Below are 18,197 nucleotides of genomic sequence, written 5' to 3'. Positions count from 1 at the left end.
AATGCTATAGAATATTAATTTACACTGTGTGAAGATATGTACACTGTGTGAGGATATGTGACTCTAACTGGTTTAATGAAGAGCTGAATGGCCAATAGCTAGGCAGGAGAAAATAAGTTGGACTTCTGGACAAAGAGAGGAACTTGGGATCAATCTAGGTGCATGAAAGATACCAGCAAGACATTGGAGAAGTCAGACATAATGGTACAGAAGAGAAGTCATTGAGTCATGTGGCAGAACATCGATTAATAAAAACAGGTTAAGTTATAATAGCTAGCTGGGGAAAAACCTAGTAAGCTAAGCCCAAGCTTTCATTGTAGGCAGACTTTTCTTTCCCATCCACCAGTTTCCAAATAACCCACAAGGAGACTCAATATTAATTATAAATGCTCGGCTAATAGCTCAGGCTCATTACTAACTAGCTCTTACAACTTAAATTAACCTATATTTCTTATCTAAGTTCTACCATGTGGCTCATGGCTTGTTACCTCATTTTGTACTCGTCCTGCTTCCTGTGTCTGGCTGATGACTCCCAAGACTTCACCCTTCTTCTTCCCAGTGTCTTTAGTCTAGTTCTCTGGCCTAACCTTATCCTGTCCAGCTACTGCCAATCAGCTTCTTTATGAAACCAATCATAACAACATATGTCCACACAATGTGAAGGAATAGTCCACATTTCATAATTAACAATGAGTCTCCATGTTGTTATTTGTGAGCTGGTGGCCCAAAGGAAAGTCCAACTACACTGATCCCCATACTCTGGCTCCTGTCCATCATGAGGTAAAGAATCTCTTCCACCAAGGATTCCTACAGCCACAATGGCTGATCAAGCTTGTGGGGTCAAGCAGGCATAGGCCCAACCCTCTAAAACTTATCAAATCCTTTTCTTTATTAAATTGTTCTCTAAAGTACTTTGGTCAGAGCAATGAAAAACAACCAATACAATATGGTACCACATAGTAAGTAAAGAATTCCAATCCATTTTCAGAGTTAAGTGGGCTCAGAACCCATCAAAGAGTTACAGATAAGCAGGAGACACTACACCCTTCTCTTCCTAGCTGGAAACTAGTGTGTGCTTGTCTTAGAACTCTATAAGCTGGAAAATTGAAGGCAGTCTGCTACAACTGAGTCCTGCTGTGGATATCGTTCTATATAAATAAAACACTGATGGCCAGTGACCAGGCAGGAAGTATAGGCGGGACAAGGAGAGAGGAGAATTGGGGAAACAGGAAGGAGGAGGAGAGACACTGCAGCCACCGCCAGGACAAGCAGCATGTAAAGATGCCGGTAAGCCACCAGCCACATGGCAAGGTATAGATTTATGGAAATGGATTAATTTAAGCTATAAGAACAGTTAGCAAGAAGCCTGCCACAGCCATACAGTTTGTAAGCAATATAAGTCTCTGTGTTTACTTGGTTGGGTCTGAGCGGCTGTGGGACTGACAGGTGACAAAGATTTGTCCTGACTGTGGGCAAGGCAGGAAAACTCTAGCTACAGAGTCCATTGTCAGTAAAGGGGACAATCTCAAGCCCCAGACTGAGAATGAATATTCAATATGACTTCACATCCTGAACCAATGGGATAGAGAATTTGGGAAGGGGTTTGGCTAATGCTAGAGGAATGTAAAGATTCTAACTCTCTGGAGTACCAACCTTTTGGGAAAGGAGAGGAGGTTTGTTTTTTGTGTTTTGTTTTTGTTTTTTTAAACAATAGATAACTTAAAAAAATAAACCCTGTGGTGGTTTGAATGAAAATGGCCCCCACAGACTCATTGGGAGTGACATTATTGGAGATATGGCCTTGTTGGAGTAGGTCTGGCCTTGTTGATGCAAGTGTGTCACACGGGGTGGGCTTTGAGTTTTCAGCTTAAGCCAGGCCCAGTGGCTCATTCTCTCTTCCTGTTGCCTGGTGATCCACATGTAGAACTTTCTGTTTCTTCTTCAGCACTATGTCTGCCTGCATGCCACCATTCTCCCTGCCATGATGACAATGGACTAAAACTCTGAACTGTAAGCCAGACCCAATTAAATGTTTTCTTTTATAAGCATAGCCATGGTCATGGTGTCTCTTTACAGCAACAGAAACCTTAAGGCAAACCCCGTCTAGTACCAAATCAGCATGGCCATTCATACAACCAGAAGTTTCTCCAGTCCCGCCCAGGGGTCTGGATAAATCTCTTCCACCTGCGGACACTTATTAATGAGAAACAGTATGGTCTATGGCTCCTGCTTATATTAGCTAGCTCTTTCAACTTAATTCAACCCATTCTTATTAATCTATGTCTTGCCACGTGGCTTTGTGGTTTATCAGTACTTTCATACATCTTCCTTCTTGGGTGGCTGGATCATTTCTTTTTTGACTCTGCCTTTCTTCTCTATCATTCTTGGATTTCCCACCTGGCTGTAAGCCTTCTTGCCATAGGTCAAAACAGCTTTATTTACTGGCCAATGAGAACAACACATATTCACAGCATACAGAAAGACATCCCACAGCACATCCATTTCAGAACTAGCTTTTCTCTATGCTGGTGTCTCTTTCTGCAGAGTGGTATATTAAAAACTTCTACTTTCTTTAGTCTCAAATTCATTACAGAATGTGTGTCTTGTTTCTCTCATACCAGATAATTTTTGGGCTTACTGATGTGACTACACTCTAAGCCTTTGAAACTGGTTTATGGGAGAGATTTGGAAGTTTGGAGACACCAACAAGAGAAGCTTTAAAATGCTGTAGGCTCAACTTAATGGGCAATTCTAGAATAAGCTTAGAAGACCAGAAGTGATGCCTATTATGCAGACTAGACTCCCACCTCTCACACACATGTCCATGACCTAAGACTTGTAGAAAGCTGAACGTTTTAAAATATCTATTTTTATTTTATGTGTATGGGTGTTTTGCATGCATGCAAGCACACAGTGTGCATGCCTGGTGTTCATGGAGGCCAGAAGAAAGAGCTAGATTCCCTGAAACTGGAGCTACAGATGCCAGAAGCTGTCATATGGGTACTGAGAACAGACTCTAGGTCCTCGGCAAAAGCAAGTGCTCTCAAACCACTGAGCCTTCTCTCTAGCAATTGTGGAAAGCTGAATTTTCAGGGAGACTGACTAGAGCAAAAAAGTTTGAGAAAATCTACAGTTTGGTCAGAAAAAGCCTGCTTAAAGCTGAGGCTAAGGAACACATCGTTTCTGAATAGCTAGATTAGTGTCATTAAAAAGGAGGCAAATACTTGGACAATAGAAAAGATGTTTTAAAGGTAGGTTAGGAATTGGTCATACTTCACCCATTGAAGATTAAATGGATATCACCATTTTAATTTCTTTAAAAAAATCTTCCTCTGGTAGAAGAGTACTTCCAGGATAACCTGCATATACCAAGATGAGCCATCTAGAAAAGAATTTCCCTACATTCATCAATCCAAGCCACTGCAGCCCCGACAAAGGAGACTTAGCAACTGCTCAAGTTGGTGTCAGACCTTGACATTGACATTGCCCATGTGATTTTACAGAGATCTAGAATGCAAAAGTGGCAGAAGCTTCTAACACGATTTCAAAAGAAGGCCTGGAAGTCAGTTAATGTGTGGCAGGAGCATGATTCATGCAGGCAACTCAAGGGAACAATACATAAAGCTGCAAGAGTAAAACCTAAGCCTCAGTGACGAATCCAGGGCATTGAAGATGCAATCAACGTTAACATGTGCTGAGAAAGCCACGATTAGTAAAGTCACCAGAGAGAAGTCATGTGGGCTCCAAATGGCAAAGTCATAAGGGTGAGGCTGTCCAAGCCCACGGCAGCTCACCTGCTGACATCACGTGCCTCATATGCTAGATATGAAGCTATGGGACTCAATATTTGCACCCTTGGGTCCTGGTCTTGCTTTAGTCTAATCCTTTGTTTTCTGTCCCTCCCATTGAAGTGGGAATGATTACTCTGTATTAAGTATGCTTTTTTTTTTTTAACCTGACAAAAACTCACAGTAAAGTTTTCACCTTCGATATCACAGGAGACTTTGAATTTAAGATTAGTGAATAATGCTGGAACTGTTAAAAGAATGGAGAAAGATTCATAATTGTGAGATGGCCATGAGCCTTTGGATATGAGATGCCTCCATTACATTGGTGGTTGAACTCTTGGTTCAAAGCACTCTTTAGGGAGGTTCCAAAAACTAGGTGTTGGAGCATCTTTGAAATCAGGTCACTTGGGTTCTACCAACTCAACATTTCCTACTTTACTATGGTCCCTGTCTATCATAAGCAAAGAAACTCCCCTACTACAATTTCCCATAGCCATGATGCTCTGTCAAGATGCAGAGCCAAGCAACCATGGACTAAACTTCCTGCAACTATGGATTAAAATAAATCCTTTCTTCTTTAAATTGTTTGTTAGGCACTGGGCCACAGCAATAAAACCTAACTAATACAAACTTTAAATAAGTCCACTTTAAAAGTAACAATATGAAAAAAGAATATAGAACATTAGTACTTAGTGGTCTGAGTATGGTCTGCCCCTCTACAGCTGGTATTAGAGTTCAATCCTCACAAGGTGAGATATGAAGGATATAGAAACTCAATCAAACATGGTGTCTGTAGTCCAAACTACTCAAGACTAGGTTGAAGCAAAATGATTAATGGAGCCCAGAAGTTCCAGGACAGTTTGGGCAACATAGCAAGACCCATTTCTCATAATAAATGTGGATGCTTAATTTGTAAGCGCAAAAAAGATCACATACACAGTCTCTTTTTTTTTTTTTGTCACATGGGGACCACCAGCAAGAAAGGCATCACCAGATGCAGCTCATTAACCTTTCACTATAACCATAAGCCAAAATAAGCCTCTCTACACATTACTTGTTCTGCATTACTGTATTATTAGTAAAGAAAACAAACTAAGATGGGTGTCTACAAGATATGAAAGGATAGGTCAGACAAAATGGCTAGTTGGCTTTTAGTGCTTTAAATACAACAGAAGTAGTTCTTTTGAAATCTCCGTAAGTTGCTTGCCTATGTTAACTACAGCACCTGGAATAGCAAATTTACACTGTGTGCTCTCCAAGAAATACTTATTGAAAAGAATACAGGAAAGAAAGAAGGATAGAAAATAAGAGAAGAAAGGACAGAAGACAATTTATGGCACTACTTTGCCCCAATAATAAAGTATAGCAAAGAAATCTACTAGTATTACAATATTAGCTTTGAAAATGACTACCCTATTGATAATTCATGTTTTAAAACATTTATTTTCTCCAGCTTTCCCAATAAACAGGGACTTTGTTTGTTTTTTTGTTTTTCATGGTGATTTTGTTCACTTGCTTCACTGATCTAGCACTTCCAGAGATGCCAAGTAACAGCAGGTTTGGTTAGCTTTCTTTTCCATCCTTTCTCTATATCCCCCATAAGCTGGTCTCATGTAGCCCAGAAAGACCTTGAACTTCCTACATCCACCTGCAAAGTGCTGGGACTACAAATGTATACTACCATGCTGACCCATTAACTGGTTTTCTGACTGGCTATTTCTAGCTTTTTTTTTATTACTAAACATGATGCCAAGTATGGTTTAACATATTCGTCTATGTTATCTACTTAAAATCATGAATGGACTCAAATTTGCATTTAGATGAGGAAATATTTTATATTGGTAAATTCTCTTTATTTTACTATAATACTGAATTTATACTAAAGTATTTCCTAATAATTAACTATCTCTGCTTTCTGACAAATCATATTTTGTCAAGATAGCTTTTAATACATAATCAGAATTCTACTTGATTCTACTTGTTAAATATAAACTGTTTCAAACAGTGTTATGATACCAAATTGCTTCTGGTCATGTTTTAGTAATAGTACTTCACTTAATTTAAGGAGCAATAAAGAGCTTCCTTCTTTCTTTATGCTGTAGGTCAATTCATGTAACATCAGAATTGTCTACTTCCTAAAATGTTTAAAACAATTCACCAGTGCAGTTGCCCTTGAAGTACAGCTCTTTACTAATTTTCTTGACTACATTTTTTCACAGATCCTAAATTATTTCTAATTATTTCTTAATTTATTTCACCAACAAATTTTTAATCTTGGAAATGCTATGTCTAGTTACCCATTTATCTCAGAAGGAAAATAAGTTATAAGGACCAGAAAGGATGAAACAAAACTGTCCTTCAATTTATTGACAGAATTTGAAAAACTCTGGGTACAAAAGTCGATAAATAAGCCAACTGAATTTCTATGTAAGAGTAAATGAATGACCATTTAAATAGCATCAAAAAACAGTTATCAGAAATAAGTCAAACATTCATTAAAAGGTATCAAAAACATAAACTAATGGAGATCTGTGTCAATGAATTTAAAAACTTGTAAACATTTTAATTCTATAAATTGATCTACAGAGGCAATCTCCATTGAAATGTCAGTAAGGTCCTTTGTAGTTTTATACAAGCGAATTCTAACAATTTTTAGTGCAAGTTTTATAGAGCACCATAAAGCCAAGAAACCCTTAAAGAGGCATTACATGTGAGAAATGGGAGAAAGGAGGTTATCAAAAAATTCTGTAAAGCTACCGACCTTAGAATAGCATGGGCCCAGGGATAGACAAATAAACCAATGAAACAACCTAAAAATCTTGGCAGCACACTTTGAGTATATCATCAGCATCCTTTTTAAAAAAAAAAAATAGAATTTTAAAAAATTCTAGAGTATGTGTACCAGAGTATATATGGGTTAAACAGCATTGTTAAACACTGAAGCTGGAACACTGCCCAGGCATCTAATAAATACATACTAGACATATGGTAGCATGTTGAAGTAGAAAGCAATAATGTTACAACTATATACTAAGAAACATCAATGTCAAGGAAAAGCAGAACTTCATTATGAAGAGATTCAGCTATACAGAAAAACAGACATGCATATATAAGTAGTGAAGAAAACTTGCACTCAAAAGTCACTGTAAGTAATTCCCTTGGGAGATGGGGGAGGGAAGCAATACCCTTTAAAAAAGTGTCCTGGTATCATTCTACTTCTTCACCTGCGTGGAAATACACAGGTATGTTTGTTTTATTATTCTTTGAACTGTACATATTATACAGTTTACATTTTTCCACTATAGTAATTTTTCTTCCTAATAGTGCTGAGGCTCAAACCCAGAGTCTCATAGCTGTAAGAAAAGCACTCACCTGCTAAGTTATATCCCCAGCCCCATGGTAAATTTTCAAGGACTACTTTTGACAGAATATGAACAGCTGCAATCTTTACTTAATGAAAATCGATGCTTACTTACTCAATGTATCCTGAAGAGAACAGACATTTGTATTCTCACAACTAACAAGTCTGAAAGATAACATACCTTATATAGTCCGAAGCCAGGGTCAATAAGACGAGTGCGAGCTGATGTAGATGGCTGACTGGAAGATCCTCCTCTTGCTGTTTTCTTTACTTTAGGCTGATTATTAGAACAGGGTTTAGCCTGAACATCATTCTGCTTAGATGTGCTAGGAAGACTGGAGTCTGGACGAACTAGTAGCTGAATTATATCATTCAGTCCAACATCGTAGTCAAATAAAGTATATCCATTCTCCAACTAGAAAAAGAATAATAGAAAACTATACTGAAGTGCTTATCTCAAACCTTGTATTTCTACATGTTTAGTTTGTTCAAATATTCTAGATAAACTATTAAAATTGACAACACTACATACAACTTAATCTTGAAATGGTTCTTACTACTTTATGCCTTCTAATATCAGCGCCCTCTTTGGACCTCAATAAATTCTTAAGAACCACTCCAAATCAACTACAGGTAAAACTACATGCCATTAAAATAAAAACTGTATCATAGCTGCTGCAACCTCATGCTGTAACCACTCCCCAAAAATAACTCTTAAAACTACATCTGACGTTATTACTTTTTGTTGTTGTCTTCTAGTTTTTTTCAGTCTCTCTATACAGCCCAGGCTAGCCTCAAACCTGTGATCCTCTCTGTCTTCCAAGTGCTAGGATTATATGACACCTGGTGCTCTCTCAACACATTTTATTTTAATCAGCAGTGACTAAATCCACTCCAACTGTGGGAAAATGGATTTTGAAAACAGTTTTTGTTTTTTCACAATCTGCATGTAATAATAGTTATCAAGCACTTTATCTTTTTGAAGCACAATTAATAATTCTTTTTAAGTGAAGCAAGATTTTGAAAAACAAATCAGAAATATATCCCAATTACATTATATTCCATTTCTCTATGATTCTATCCATCTGCAAATATTAGCAACTTTTGTCACAAAGTAATCTAGGATAAACAGCACATAAATTATCTTGTAACTCACCCATATATTCAGGTTATGAACTAATCTGTGCCCACTGTCACGGCCACCCCCACCTCCCAAAAGATACATTCAGATACACTGGAAGTTCTATTCCACAGTACTTCAGAGGGCTGAGAGTGTAGCTCAGTGGTAGAGTCCCTACCTGACATATATAAGACTCAGGGACTCCATTTCCAGCACCAAGGGAGCAGCTTACCTCAGAACCTAATTTTATTTAGAAATAGGGTCTTTAGATGTAATCCAAGACAGCACATGACTAAAGAAATTCAAAGCCTATCATTATGGATTGATTTGGGTCTTCTAAACACTTACATGCTAAAGTCCTTATCTCTAATGCCTCAGAATGTGACCCAGTTTGGAAACAGGGGCTTTAAACAGGTAATAAATATAAGTTGGGATCACTAGGTGAACCTCTAATCTAGTCTGATTGGTGTCCTTACAAAAACAAACATGGAGAGACAAAAAGGGCAGGAGGACAACGGAAGAGACAGAAGAGAAAGTCGTGTAAATGAAGTGATTAACAACCTCAAGCTAAAAAACACTATTCCCAAAAACTGAAGATAGTTCCCCTAGATCTAGCTATGAGAGCACTTTCCTACTGATGACACCTTGAATTATTACCACTACCACTACTGAGATACATTTCTATGGTTTTAAGTCATACCATTCTGGTACTCTGTTACAGCAATCTAGGAAACTACTTGTGGTAGTTTGAAGTATTTGGCCTCCACAATCTCAGAGGGAGTGGCACTATTAGGAAGTGTGGCTTTGTTGGAGTGGGTATGGCCTTGTTGGAGGAAGTGTGTCACTATGAAGGTGGGCTTGGGTTTCTTATGCTCAGGATACCGCTCAGTGAGTCAGTTGATTTCCTGTTGCCTGCAAGATGTAGCAGTCTCAGCTCCAGCACCACCTCTGCCTGCATACCACCATGCTCCCTGCCATGACGATAATGGACTGAACCTCTGAAACTGTATGTGAGCCCTCTCAATTAAATGTTCTCTTTATAAGAGTTGTCATGGTCATGGTGTCTCCTCACAGCAACAGTAAACCCTAATTAAGATAGGGATCTTCTGTTTTGTTTCTTCAAAAAATGTATTAACAGTTGACTATTTCAGTTAACATAAGAAAATTAAACTCCTCAAAGATAAAAACTACCATTTCTTCAGAAATATCAGTTTAAGCATTGTATTCACCATTCTTATATGCAATATCCATCACCATTCATGACTGTGTAATAAAATAACATAATATTTAAGAATTCAACTACAGAGAAGGACATCTGTCCTTTAATTATTAACTCACTAATGTTAGATTTATTTAGGTGGAAGACCTAAGACCATAACTAGCACAATTCTACAGGTTACAAGTATTGACATTTGTTAGACAGAACAAGGAATCAAGAATTTCACAACCTTCCCGGTGGAGGGATTGAGGAATTAAACTAGGCACTATCTCACATCTTAGTTAACATGTTTAACCAGAGGAGCTCAAAGGCAGTATTCTTCCTGGGTTCAATCCTCAACAACACCACACACACACACACACACACACACACACACACACATACGCACACGCACGCGCACGCGCACGCGCACGCACACGCACACACACACACCCCACATACTCAATACCCAAAGGCAGTAAGCAAGTAAGCCTTCAAATGAATAGGCATATTAATATATTTAAAACATAAACACCAAGCCAGCCACAAATCCTTTATCTACAATGGTGTACTGTTCACAAGATATGCTAGGGCAATGGTGGCAATTGTGGGAGTAATCAACCAATATCTGATTTGACTTAAGGCGCACTCCATGAGATGGAACCCATACCCAACACTGCTTAGGTGAGCAAGAACCTGAGACTAGATAGCCCAGAGACCTAGGGTAAAACCAAGTAATGCTGGTGTAAAAAAAGGAAAGAAAAAGTGGTGTTAAAATGACTCCTAATGATAATTTGCTATATACATCGACCAATGCCTTGTTCAACTATCATCAGTGAAGCTTTCTCCAGCAGCAGATGGGAACAAAATATAGACTCACAGCCAGACATTATTAAGAGTGAGAGACCTTGGAACACTCAGCCCTAAATGGGATGTCTCCATCAAATCATCCCACCTCAGAGCTCAGTGGGGGATGGAGGACACCAAGGAAACAAGGCACTTTAAATCAATATGATCAATGCTCATATGAACACAGAGACTTGAAGCAGCATGTACATGGCCTGCACCAGGTCCTCTGAGTATATATTATGGCTTCCAGTTTAGTGTTTTTATGGGATTCCTAGGTATATGAACAAGTAGGTCTCTGACCCTTGTGACTTGTGTCTATTCTTGGACCCTTCCTTCTATTGGTCTGTCTCATCTGACTTTGATGTGATAGTTTTTGTTTTATCTTATTCTAATTTTTTTTTATTTTCAAAAAACGAATGAATGAATGAATGAATGAATGGAAAACCTAGCTATTAGGGCAAAGCTTCACTACTAAACTGGAAAACTTACACCTGCTGGGAGAAGGAAAATCGTTTTCTCCAAATCACTCCAGCACAGGCCTCATGTTCAGGAGTACCTGACCAACATATAATGGACTCCACAGTTTTTTTTTTTTTTTTTTTTTTTTTTTTTTTTTTTTTTTTTTTTTTTTTTTTTTTTTTTTGTGTGTGTGTGTGTGTGTGTGTGTGTGTGTTCTTTTATTTGGTTACAGTTTGGTATTTCTTTTTTCTTTCTGAATGTAGTTTTATTTGTTTTCTTGGAGGATTTTGTTGTTGTACTGGGTTTTTCTTTTTAAGAAAGAATTTAAAGTTGGGAGGCTAGGACAGGATTTGGAAGGACTTTGGGGAGGGAAGAATATTATAAAATTACATTAAAACTTTTAACTTGTTTTAAAGGGGAGGGGGGGCTTTCAGATGTCTTATAGAGTAAAGGTTTGGCTGCCAAGCCTGAGGACCTGAGTTTGATCCCTAGGATCCACATGGTGAACTGACTCCTGCAAGTAATTCTCCACATGTATTATGGCACATGCACACAAATAAATAAATGTAAAAATAATTAAAAGGCACTCTTCTAGTCCTAAACCTTCCCTGGGAAGGAGAGGAAACACTCAAAAGAACAAAATATGGCCTTTTCTCTTCCAGGGACAGTGCTTAGAGGCACTCAGAATGGTTCAGTGTTTGACATACCCTCGTAGACTTTCCTACAATACAGCCTTGAACAAAACTAAGCTGTCTCAAACCACTGGCAATAGGATTGTTTACTTTCATACCAAGGTTGGGAAAGCATCTAAATCCACATGTGGTGTGTGCCCGGGCAGACCTCAAGGGGTTCGTGCTGTGAGACCAAAAGTCCTTATGAAAATGTCTAAGACAAAGAAGCACGTCAGCAGGGCCTACGGTGGGTCTACGTGTGCCAAATGTGTCCATGACAAGATCAAGTGGGCTTCCCTTATCCAGGAGAAACTGCTGTGAAAATGTTGAATGTGCAAGTACAGTCAGAAAGCTAAATAAATATGCAGCTTTTTTAAATAATAAAAGTCAAGGCTTGGTTAAAAAAAGAAAAAAGAAAATTTTATTTATACCTTCATTTTGACATTTTTCAATAGCCAAAAAAACCACCCTAATTCTGAAAGAGTTAAAAATGTACAAATTTGTACAGACAATGTAATGAACATTATGACAATTGCTTTAAAATTTTAAAATTAAGAAATCAAAACTCTAAAATAGCATACAACATCCAAATGTACTAGTAATCCATTCCCAAAAATAAAGCAGACAAGACACTAAAGTAAAATTAAGATAAATATTGTGGAACATACAGATAATTCTTCCACTCTGTAGGGTGAGGCAGGAAGATCCCAAGTTTAAGGCCCGCTTGGGCCCCATAGTGAGACTTAGCTTTAGAAGGGGGTGGGGGGGGGCGCCGCTTAATCCAGCACTCGGGGGCAGAGGCAGGGCTCGTGAGTCGGGCAGCCTGGCTAAAGTGAGCTCCAGGAAAGGCAAAGCTACACAGAAAACCGTTCGAAAAAAAAAAAAAAAAAAAAAAAAGAAGGGTGGTGATGGTAAATAATTATGAATTGAAGATGTTTCCAACACATTTTTTTAAAATTAATGTTTGGGGCACAAGAGTCACAGAGACCTTAGGAGTGAAGACTCCTACAAACATTAACTACTTTCTACCAAATAATTGCCAAGAATGACTTTAAGTTGCTTTCAGCGGTGCTTTCTGAACATGGTATGACAGGAAAAGTAACATCTAAAGTTAGAGTGAAACACTAAGCATATCAAGGCAAGAAACTAATAAGAAAGTCATCTTTCTTCATGATAGCTTGCACACACAGAGAGACAGAGATTATACGCTCATTCCTATTTCATAAGCAACATTCCAGTTCTTTTAAAAGTCACTATTTTTCACTGCATAGACCCAGTTTTATTCAGTAACGTCTCATGTTCTTTAAAGAGTTATTAAGAATGCTGGAATAATTTACCTAGACTACATTCTTCCACATTTAATAAAAATGCAGATCTAAAGTTATTTGTTACTCAAATTATGCTCTGAAAGAGGGAGAAAGGGATGAGGTCATCTAGAATCCAGGTTTTTAAACTGTTGGTTGTGAGTCCATATGGGGTCCCAAAACTGAATATGGGGGAAAGGAATATCACATACATAAAAAACTGATCATAGTAAATGTTTTTGAATGTGCAATGTCCAAAAACTAATTCAAAATAAAAAGTTAAGTCTAAAACTGAGGTGTCTCTGTCATAAGTCCATGCTGCATAGCAGTGACTCCACTGCAGCCTGGGTTCTGAAATACAACGTGCACTTTGTACTGTGCATGCCGTAGTAACATACAGCGCCAAAGAACACTACCTGGAACACCCTCGTTCAGACTCAAAGCCAGTTAAGTCATGAACTGCACTGTTTACTGTACCTACAAGGTTTTCTGCTTTTGTAGGAACAGAATGGCTTAACTATAGAAAAGTAACATTCAGTATTTTCCTGCCATCATTCCTCAGCAAGTAAACATCAAATCAGTCTTTATGCTGTTCTTTTCTTTAAATGTCTGATTTTAAAGACTTCTATCTGAATTATTGACCTGATTCATTTTAAAGTGTTGAATGAATTTATGATTAAGACAGAATTTCCAACATTTTCTAGAAGTGCCCTAGACATACTTGTCATTTTGTACCATATATTTATGCAAAGCAGCATTCTCATCATTAACTATAAAATCAAAACTCTGAAAAATGTTGAGCTGTTCTGCCCTGCAGTATCAAATATTAAACTCAAGATTTAATTCTTTATATAAAAATAAGCATATCCATCTAGTAAACATGCAAAATTGCTTTTGTTTTAACAAATGATAAGATTATATGAATATTGATAATTTCAAAATGAACTGTTATTTATAAGTAGTATATTTGACTAGCATACCTATTTTCAATACTTATATACCCGGGGTTGCATAAAAATTTCTTGGGCCAAGCCAGGCAGTGGTGGCACATGCCTTTAATCCCAGCACTCAGGAGGCAGAGGCAAGGGGATCTCTTTGAGTTCAAGGCCAACCTGGGCTACAGAGTGAGTTCCAGGAAAGGCACAAAGCTACACCGAGAAACCCAGTCTTTAAAAAAAAAAAAAAATTCTTGGGCCAAAAGGAATCCCAAGTAGAACAAGTTTTACATTCCCTGACCTAGAAATTACAAATACCTATAGTTTAAAGTATATAACTGTAGTCCATTAATGTCTCATAGAAGTAAACAGTTCAGAATCGCCTTGAGAAATTCAAGGAGCAAGATTTTCAATTCTGAAGAAAAAGAAATGGTCAGGACTTTGTTAAAATATACTATTGAATTTTTACTGTGTTAAAGAAGAAATTCCAGGAAATAGGAAAGGCTGCAATAACAATGCAAGGGAAACCAAGGGGGATGGGAGATGAACTGGCAGTGGCCAAAAAAGCAACAGGGGAAATAATTTCCACAGTACTAAGGGTACAAGTTGAGGACATTGCAACTATTATTTATCAGTCACAGAATAGATATAAATACACATACACGTTCTTTAAATAGACAAACACTTTCATTTCTTTACTCCATGTGAAAAAAAGAGAATATGGAGGCGAGTATCAACTGTCCAGTTTTTCTTCCAATATGGTTCATATTCCATATCTATAATCTATTTAAGGCTATCCCAATAGTGATGACAAGAGAAGGCAGGGAAATGGAATTCCTTTAGAAATCACAGGAGCTCTAAATTCAAAGATTTAAAGATCAAAGCTTGGTGTGTGGTGTGTATGAGTAAGATTCACTCAGTGGTTAACACTGGGTGATCTTCCAGAGAACCAAAATTCTCAGCACCCACATAGTGGCTCACAAATGTCTCTAATTTCAGTTCCAGATCTGATGCCCTAATGTCCTCTTCCAGCCTCTGCAGCAACCAGGCATGCACATGGTGCAAAGTTGTACATTTGTGCAAAGCACCCATACACATTTAAAAAAAAAAAATAGTGGAGTTCCTTGCACTGCTTTTCAAACTTCATTTGTATACAGAGCACCTGGAGACCTTGTAAACCACACATTCTTCTTCAGTAGACCACTATGAGGCACCCATGCAAAGCTAATGCTGTTGGCCTTGAGAATGCAGAAAGCACACTTTGAATAGAGTAACTAGTTGGAAGCTAACCCTTCAAAGTTCATTTCAAAGTCACGGATGTTCATAAAAATTTCCTGTGAAGTTGGGAGGTGCTCTGATCCCAGCACTCAGAAGGCAGAGGCAGGCAGATCTCTGGGATCTGAGTTAGAGACCAGCCTGATCTTCAGAGTGAGGACAGCCAGGGGACAGAAGAACCCTTCCTGGGGGAGAAAGGGGTTCCTGTGAAATTTGGTTAAACTACCGAACCATCAAAAATAACAAATTGGGGCAAACTAAAATTGGATACATGGTAATTTTTTTTTTGCTCAGACCAGGGTCTCACTGTGTTACCCTGGTCCTTTAAATCCTGGGCTCCAGTGATCCTCTTCAGCCTTTAGAGTAGCTGGGAATACAGTGCCCAGCTTATGTAAATCTGTTTTACTTCTAACATTATATAAACATCTTGAGTAAGGATAGCTCTTTTCTACTAAATATAAACTCATTTTACAGGAAATGGATAGCCCTGTGGCACCATTTATCTGCCTGCTACAAGCACACTTTGCTATCTCCATCAAATGTATCAAAGACAAAAGGAGATGATAACCACTGCCCTGGCTACTAGCTGTCATTCATAAAAAAGTAAATAGTCCGGAGCAATGTTTTCCCTTTTTTGGTGTCCAAGTCAATGGCTGGCACCTAAATTCTATTTTTCATCCTTACTGGTTCATTATTCAGCTGGGGAGAGGGAAGTAGTGAGTGATTAACTGGGGGTGGGGGGGAAGCTATCAATCCTCAACCAGGAAGCATTTTCTGATATTAGTGAAAGCCTGTTTTCTAAGTACTGAATTTAAAATGTTCCCTTTATATTAAGATATCCACATGAGCTTACTTTAGCATTATTTCATTATTATACTTTGGGAGTGTTGCCCACGAACATATTCTCACCCTTTATTTCTAGATCGTGTTGAAGTCGCCCAAGAATCCTGGGAATCAATGTACAGTATTATTACTACTTGGAAAATCCAGATGTGACTACTTAGCTTTCACTGATAACCAAAAGGACAAGTTATCAGCCACCTGAGGCACAATAATACAATGCTGTATAGCATTTACTAAAGATACAACTGTTTAAAAAAAACAAACAAAGCTTTCCTGTAAAGTGAACTCTACTAGTCAAACACTAAAGAATCAATATAAAACTGGCTACAACAAGAGCAGAGAGTGTTATAGGTTTTCCACAGGACAGGCCCTCCAAACACTAAAACAAAATCCTGGCCTTTCCTTTCCCAGTGTATATAATCCGTTACTTTGAAATGTTTGTCCAGTCTTAGAAGTTGTAAACCTGTGAAGGGAACAAAAATATTCCTTCCAAACCCTTTGTGGCTTATAGGCTACTTCCACCAAATCAGAGAATTGCATTTAACTCAAACCTCAGGATTGAAGCCAAACTGTGGTCTATCGACTACAAGATGCCAACTTTTCAGTAGACTAAAGACAACACAAAAACAAAGGCAAAAAGAGAAAGAAAAAAACAAAACAAGATGGGTCTGGATATATAATCACAGACTCTGAGACTTAACGGATAGGAATGTCTTATCCTGATCAGGCAGGGCCACACTTAAAATTAACGGAGATGCCCCTTGGGGCCCAAAACTATTTTCTGTTTCTAGAGTTACTGTTGGTTATGTTGAAGGATGAATTTTAAAAGCCTGAACGTCGGGGACACTCAAAGGTGGGAGGTAATGTCCCTACACTCAACAGATTCAAACCCGACTTCCGGCTACCAACATCGTTCTTTTCAACCCAGGTCTCCAAACTCTTAAATTCCCAGTCTGACACTGGCAACAAGGGAAAGGGGCCAAGCCTTCTGCGATCCTTCGAATCTTCAGTGTGCTCACATCCTTCCAGTGAGGGAACAGGCGGAAGGCGCCTCGCTTTTTCCTCTCCTATCTGGGAGCCCGGGGCAGGGAAGCGAAGCGAGTCCTTGGTCGACTCAGCCTTGTCGAGAATGCCAGCTCGTCCCTCCGGTGCCCCCGCATGGCTGCCCCGAGCCCCCGCTGCCTGCCCTTCCTGGCTCCGATTCCCCGCAAGCGCGGGAAGAGAGGCACCCGGGGAGCTCGCACGCTCGGCCGGGGGCGGCTGTCCCGCTCCATCGGTCTCTCGGGCCCACGCACCCCGGCCTTCCGACCCGCTAGGCGCACCTGTAGTCGGCGCCCTCACGGCCGCAGGCCCGCGCGCCCCGCATCCCGCGCCCCGCATCCCGCGCCCCGACACCCGGCCTCGCCCCGGGGCGCCGGGCTGGCTGCCCGCGGGGCGCCTCACCTGCTTGCCCCGGTAGAAGAGGCGCTGGCACTCGGGCCGCACGTCGAAGAGCGCCCACACCCGCTCGCGCAGCTCCTCGATGGTGGCTTTGCGAGACACGTCCTCGATGGTGCGCGTCTGCGAGCCGTCGATGGTGCGGACCTGGATCCACATCGCGGCGGCACGGGGACAGGGGTCCGGCCCCCTTTGTCTGCCCCTGCGCTCGGCTCGGGCCGCCGAGCCCCGCCCGGCCCCCGCCGCCTTTCCCTCCCCCCCCCAGCCCCCGCCTCCCTCCCCGGGACGCTGCTCCGGTCCTCCGCGGCGCCGCGGCGAGCGCGGGCGCGGCGCGGGCGAGGAGGAGGACGGGCGGGCGCCCCACGCCGCGCGGCCGGGAGGTGGAAGGGAACCGGAACCCGCCCAGAGCGCTGGCCGCGCCGCCTCCGCCTCACCGCGAGGACGAGGCCATGTCTCGGCCCCGCGCGGACTGTTTACTTATAGAGCCGGAGCTCCCACATGGAGGTCACGGCGCCAAGCCGGATCTCGCGAGATCCACGCGGGGCTCCGCCTCACGCACAGCCCCGGGGCGCTACCATAGGGAGGGGCGGGGCTTCCAGGGCCGTTACTCGGGGGCGGGGCGGGGCGGGGCCGGGCCTGGCACGCCCGCGGCCCTCCGCGCTCGCGTGGTACCCTCGGGCCGGAAGACTCGCGTGCACGCCGGCCTCGTGGCCGAGGGTCTGCGGTGTCAAAAAACACACCGGAAATGCCCCCTAGGGCGCACTTGCATGGCGGAGAACTAGGGGCGCAGCCTCCAGGGCCGGGCCACCATCGCGCCGGGACAGCGCCCGCCACGCGGCCTGGCGGGGCCTACGAAAGGCCCCGGCTGCGTCGGCCTCGTGGGCACGCTTCCCGCCCGCGCGGCCTTCCCGCGGAAACCCGCTTCCCGGAGGCCCCCGTGGGGAGGCCCCAGTCCCA

General features: G+C 41.0%; 1 protein-coding gene across 1 annotated transcript in view; it reads right to left on the bottom strand.

The window, feature by feature from the left end:
• Uhrf2 (ubiquitin like with PHD and ring finger domains 2) overlaps positions 1–17,489 on the bottom strand; it is an 87,210-nt gene extending 69,721 nt beyond the window's left edge. The window contains exons 1-2 of the mRNA XM_028894679.2: positions 17,247–17,489; positions 7,331–7,564 (exon numbers count right to left, since the gene is read on the bottom strand). Of these exons, the coding sequence (XP_028750512.1) occupies positions 7,331–7,564; positions 17,247–17,399 (387 nt within the window). The 5' untranslated portion in view covers positions 17,400–17,489. The remainder of the gene's footprint in view (positions 1–7,330; positions 7,565–17,246) is intronic.
• Between the last annotated feature and the right edge of the window lie 708 nt (positions 17,490–18,197).

Source organism: Peromyscus leucopus, chromosome 1 (assembly GCF_004664715.2).
Source record: "Peromyscus leucopus breed LL Stock chromosome 1, UCI_PerLeu_2.1, whole genome shotgun sequence".
Taxonomy (NCBI): Eukaryota; Metazoa; Chordata; class Mammalia; order Rodentia; family Cricetidae; genus Peromyscus; species Peromyscus leucopus.
The sequence above is the reverse complement of the archived record's forward strand: the minus strand, read 5'-3'. Positions and strand labels throughout refer to the sequence as shown.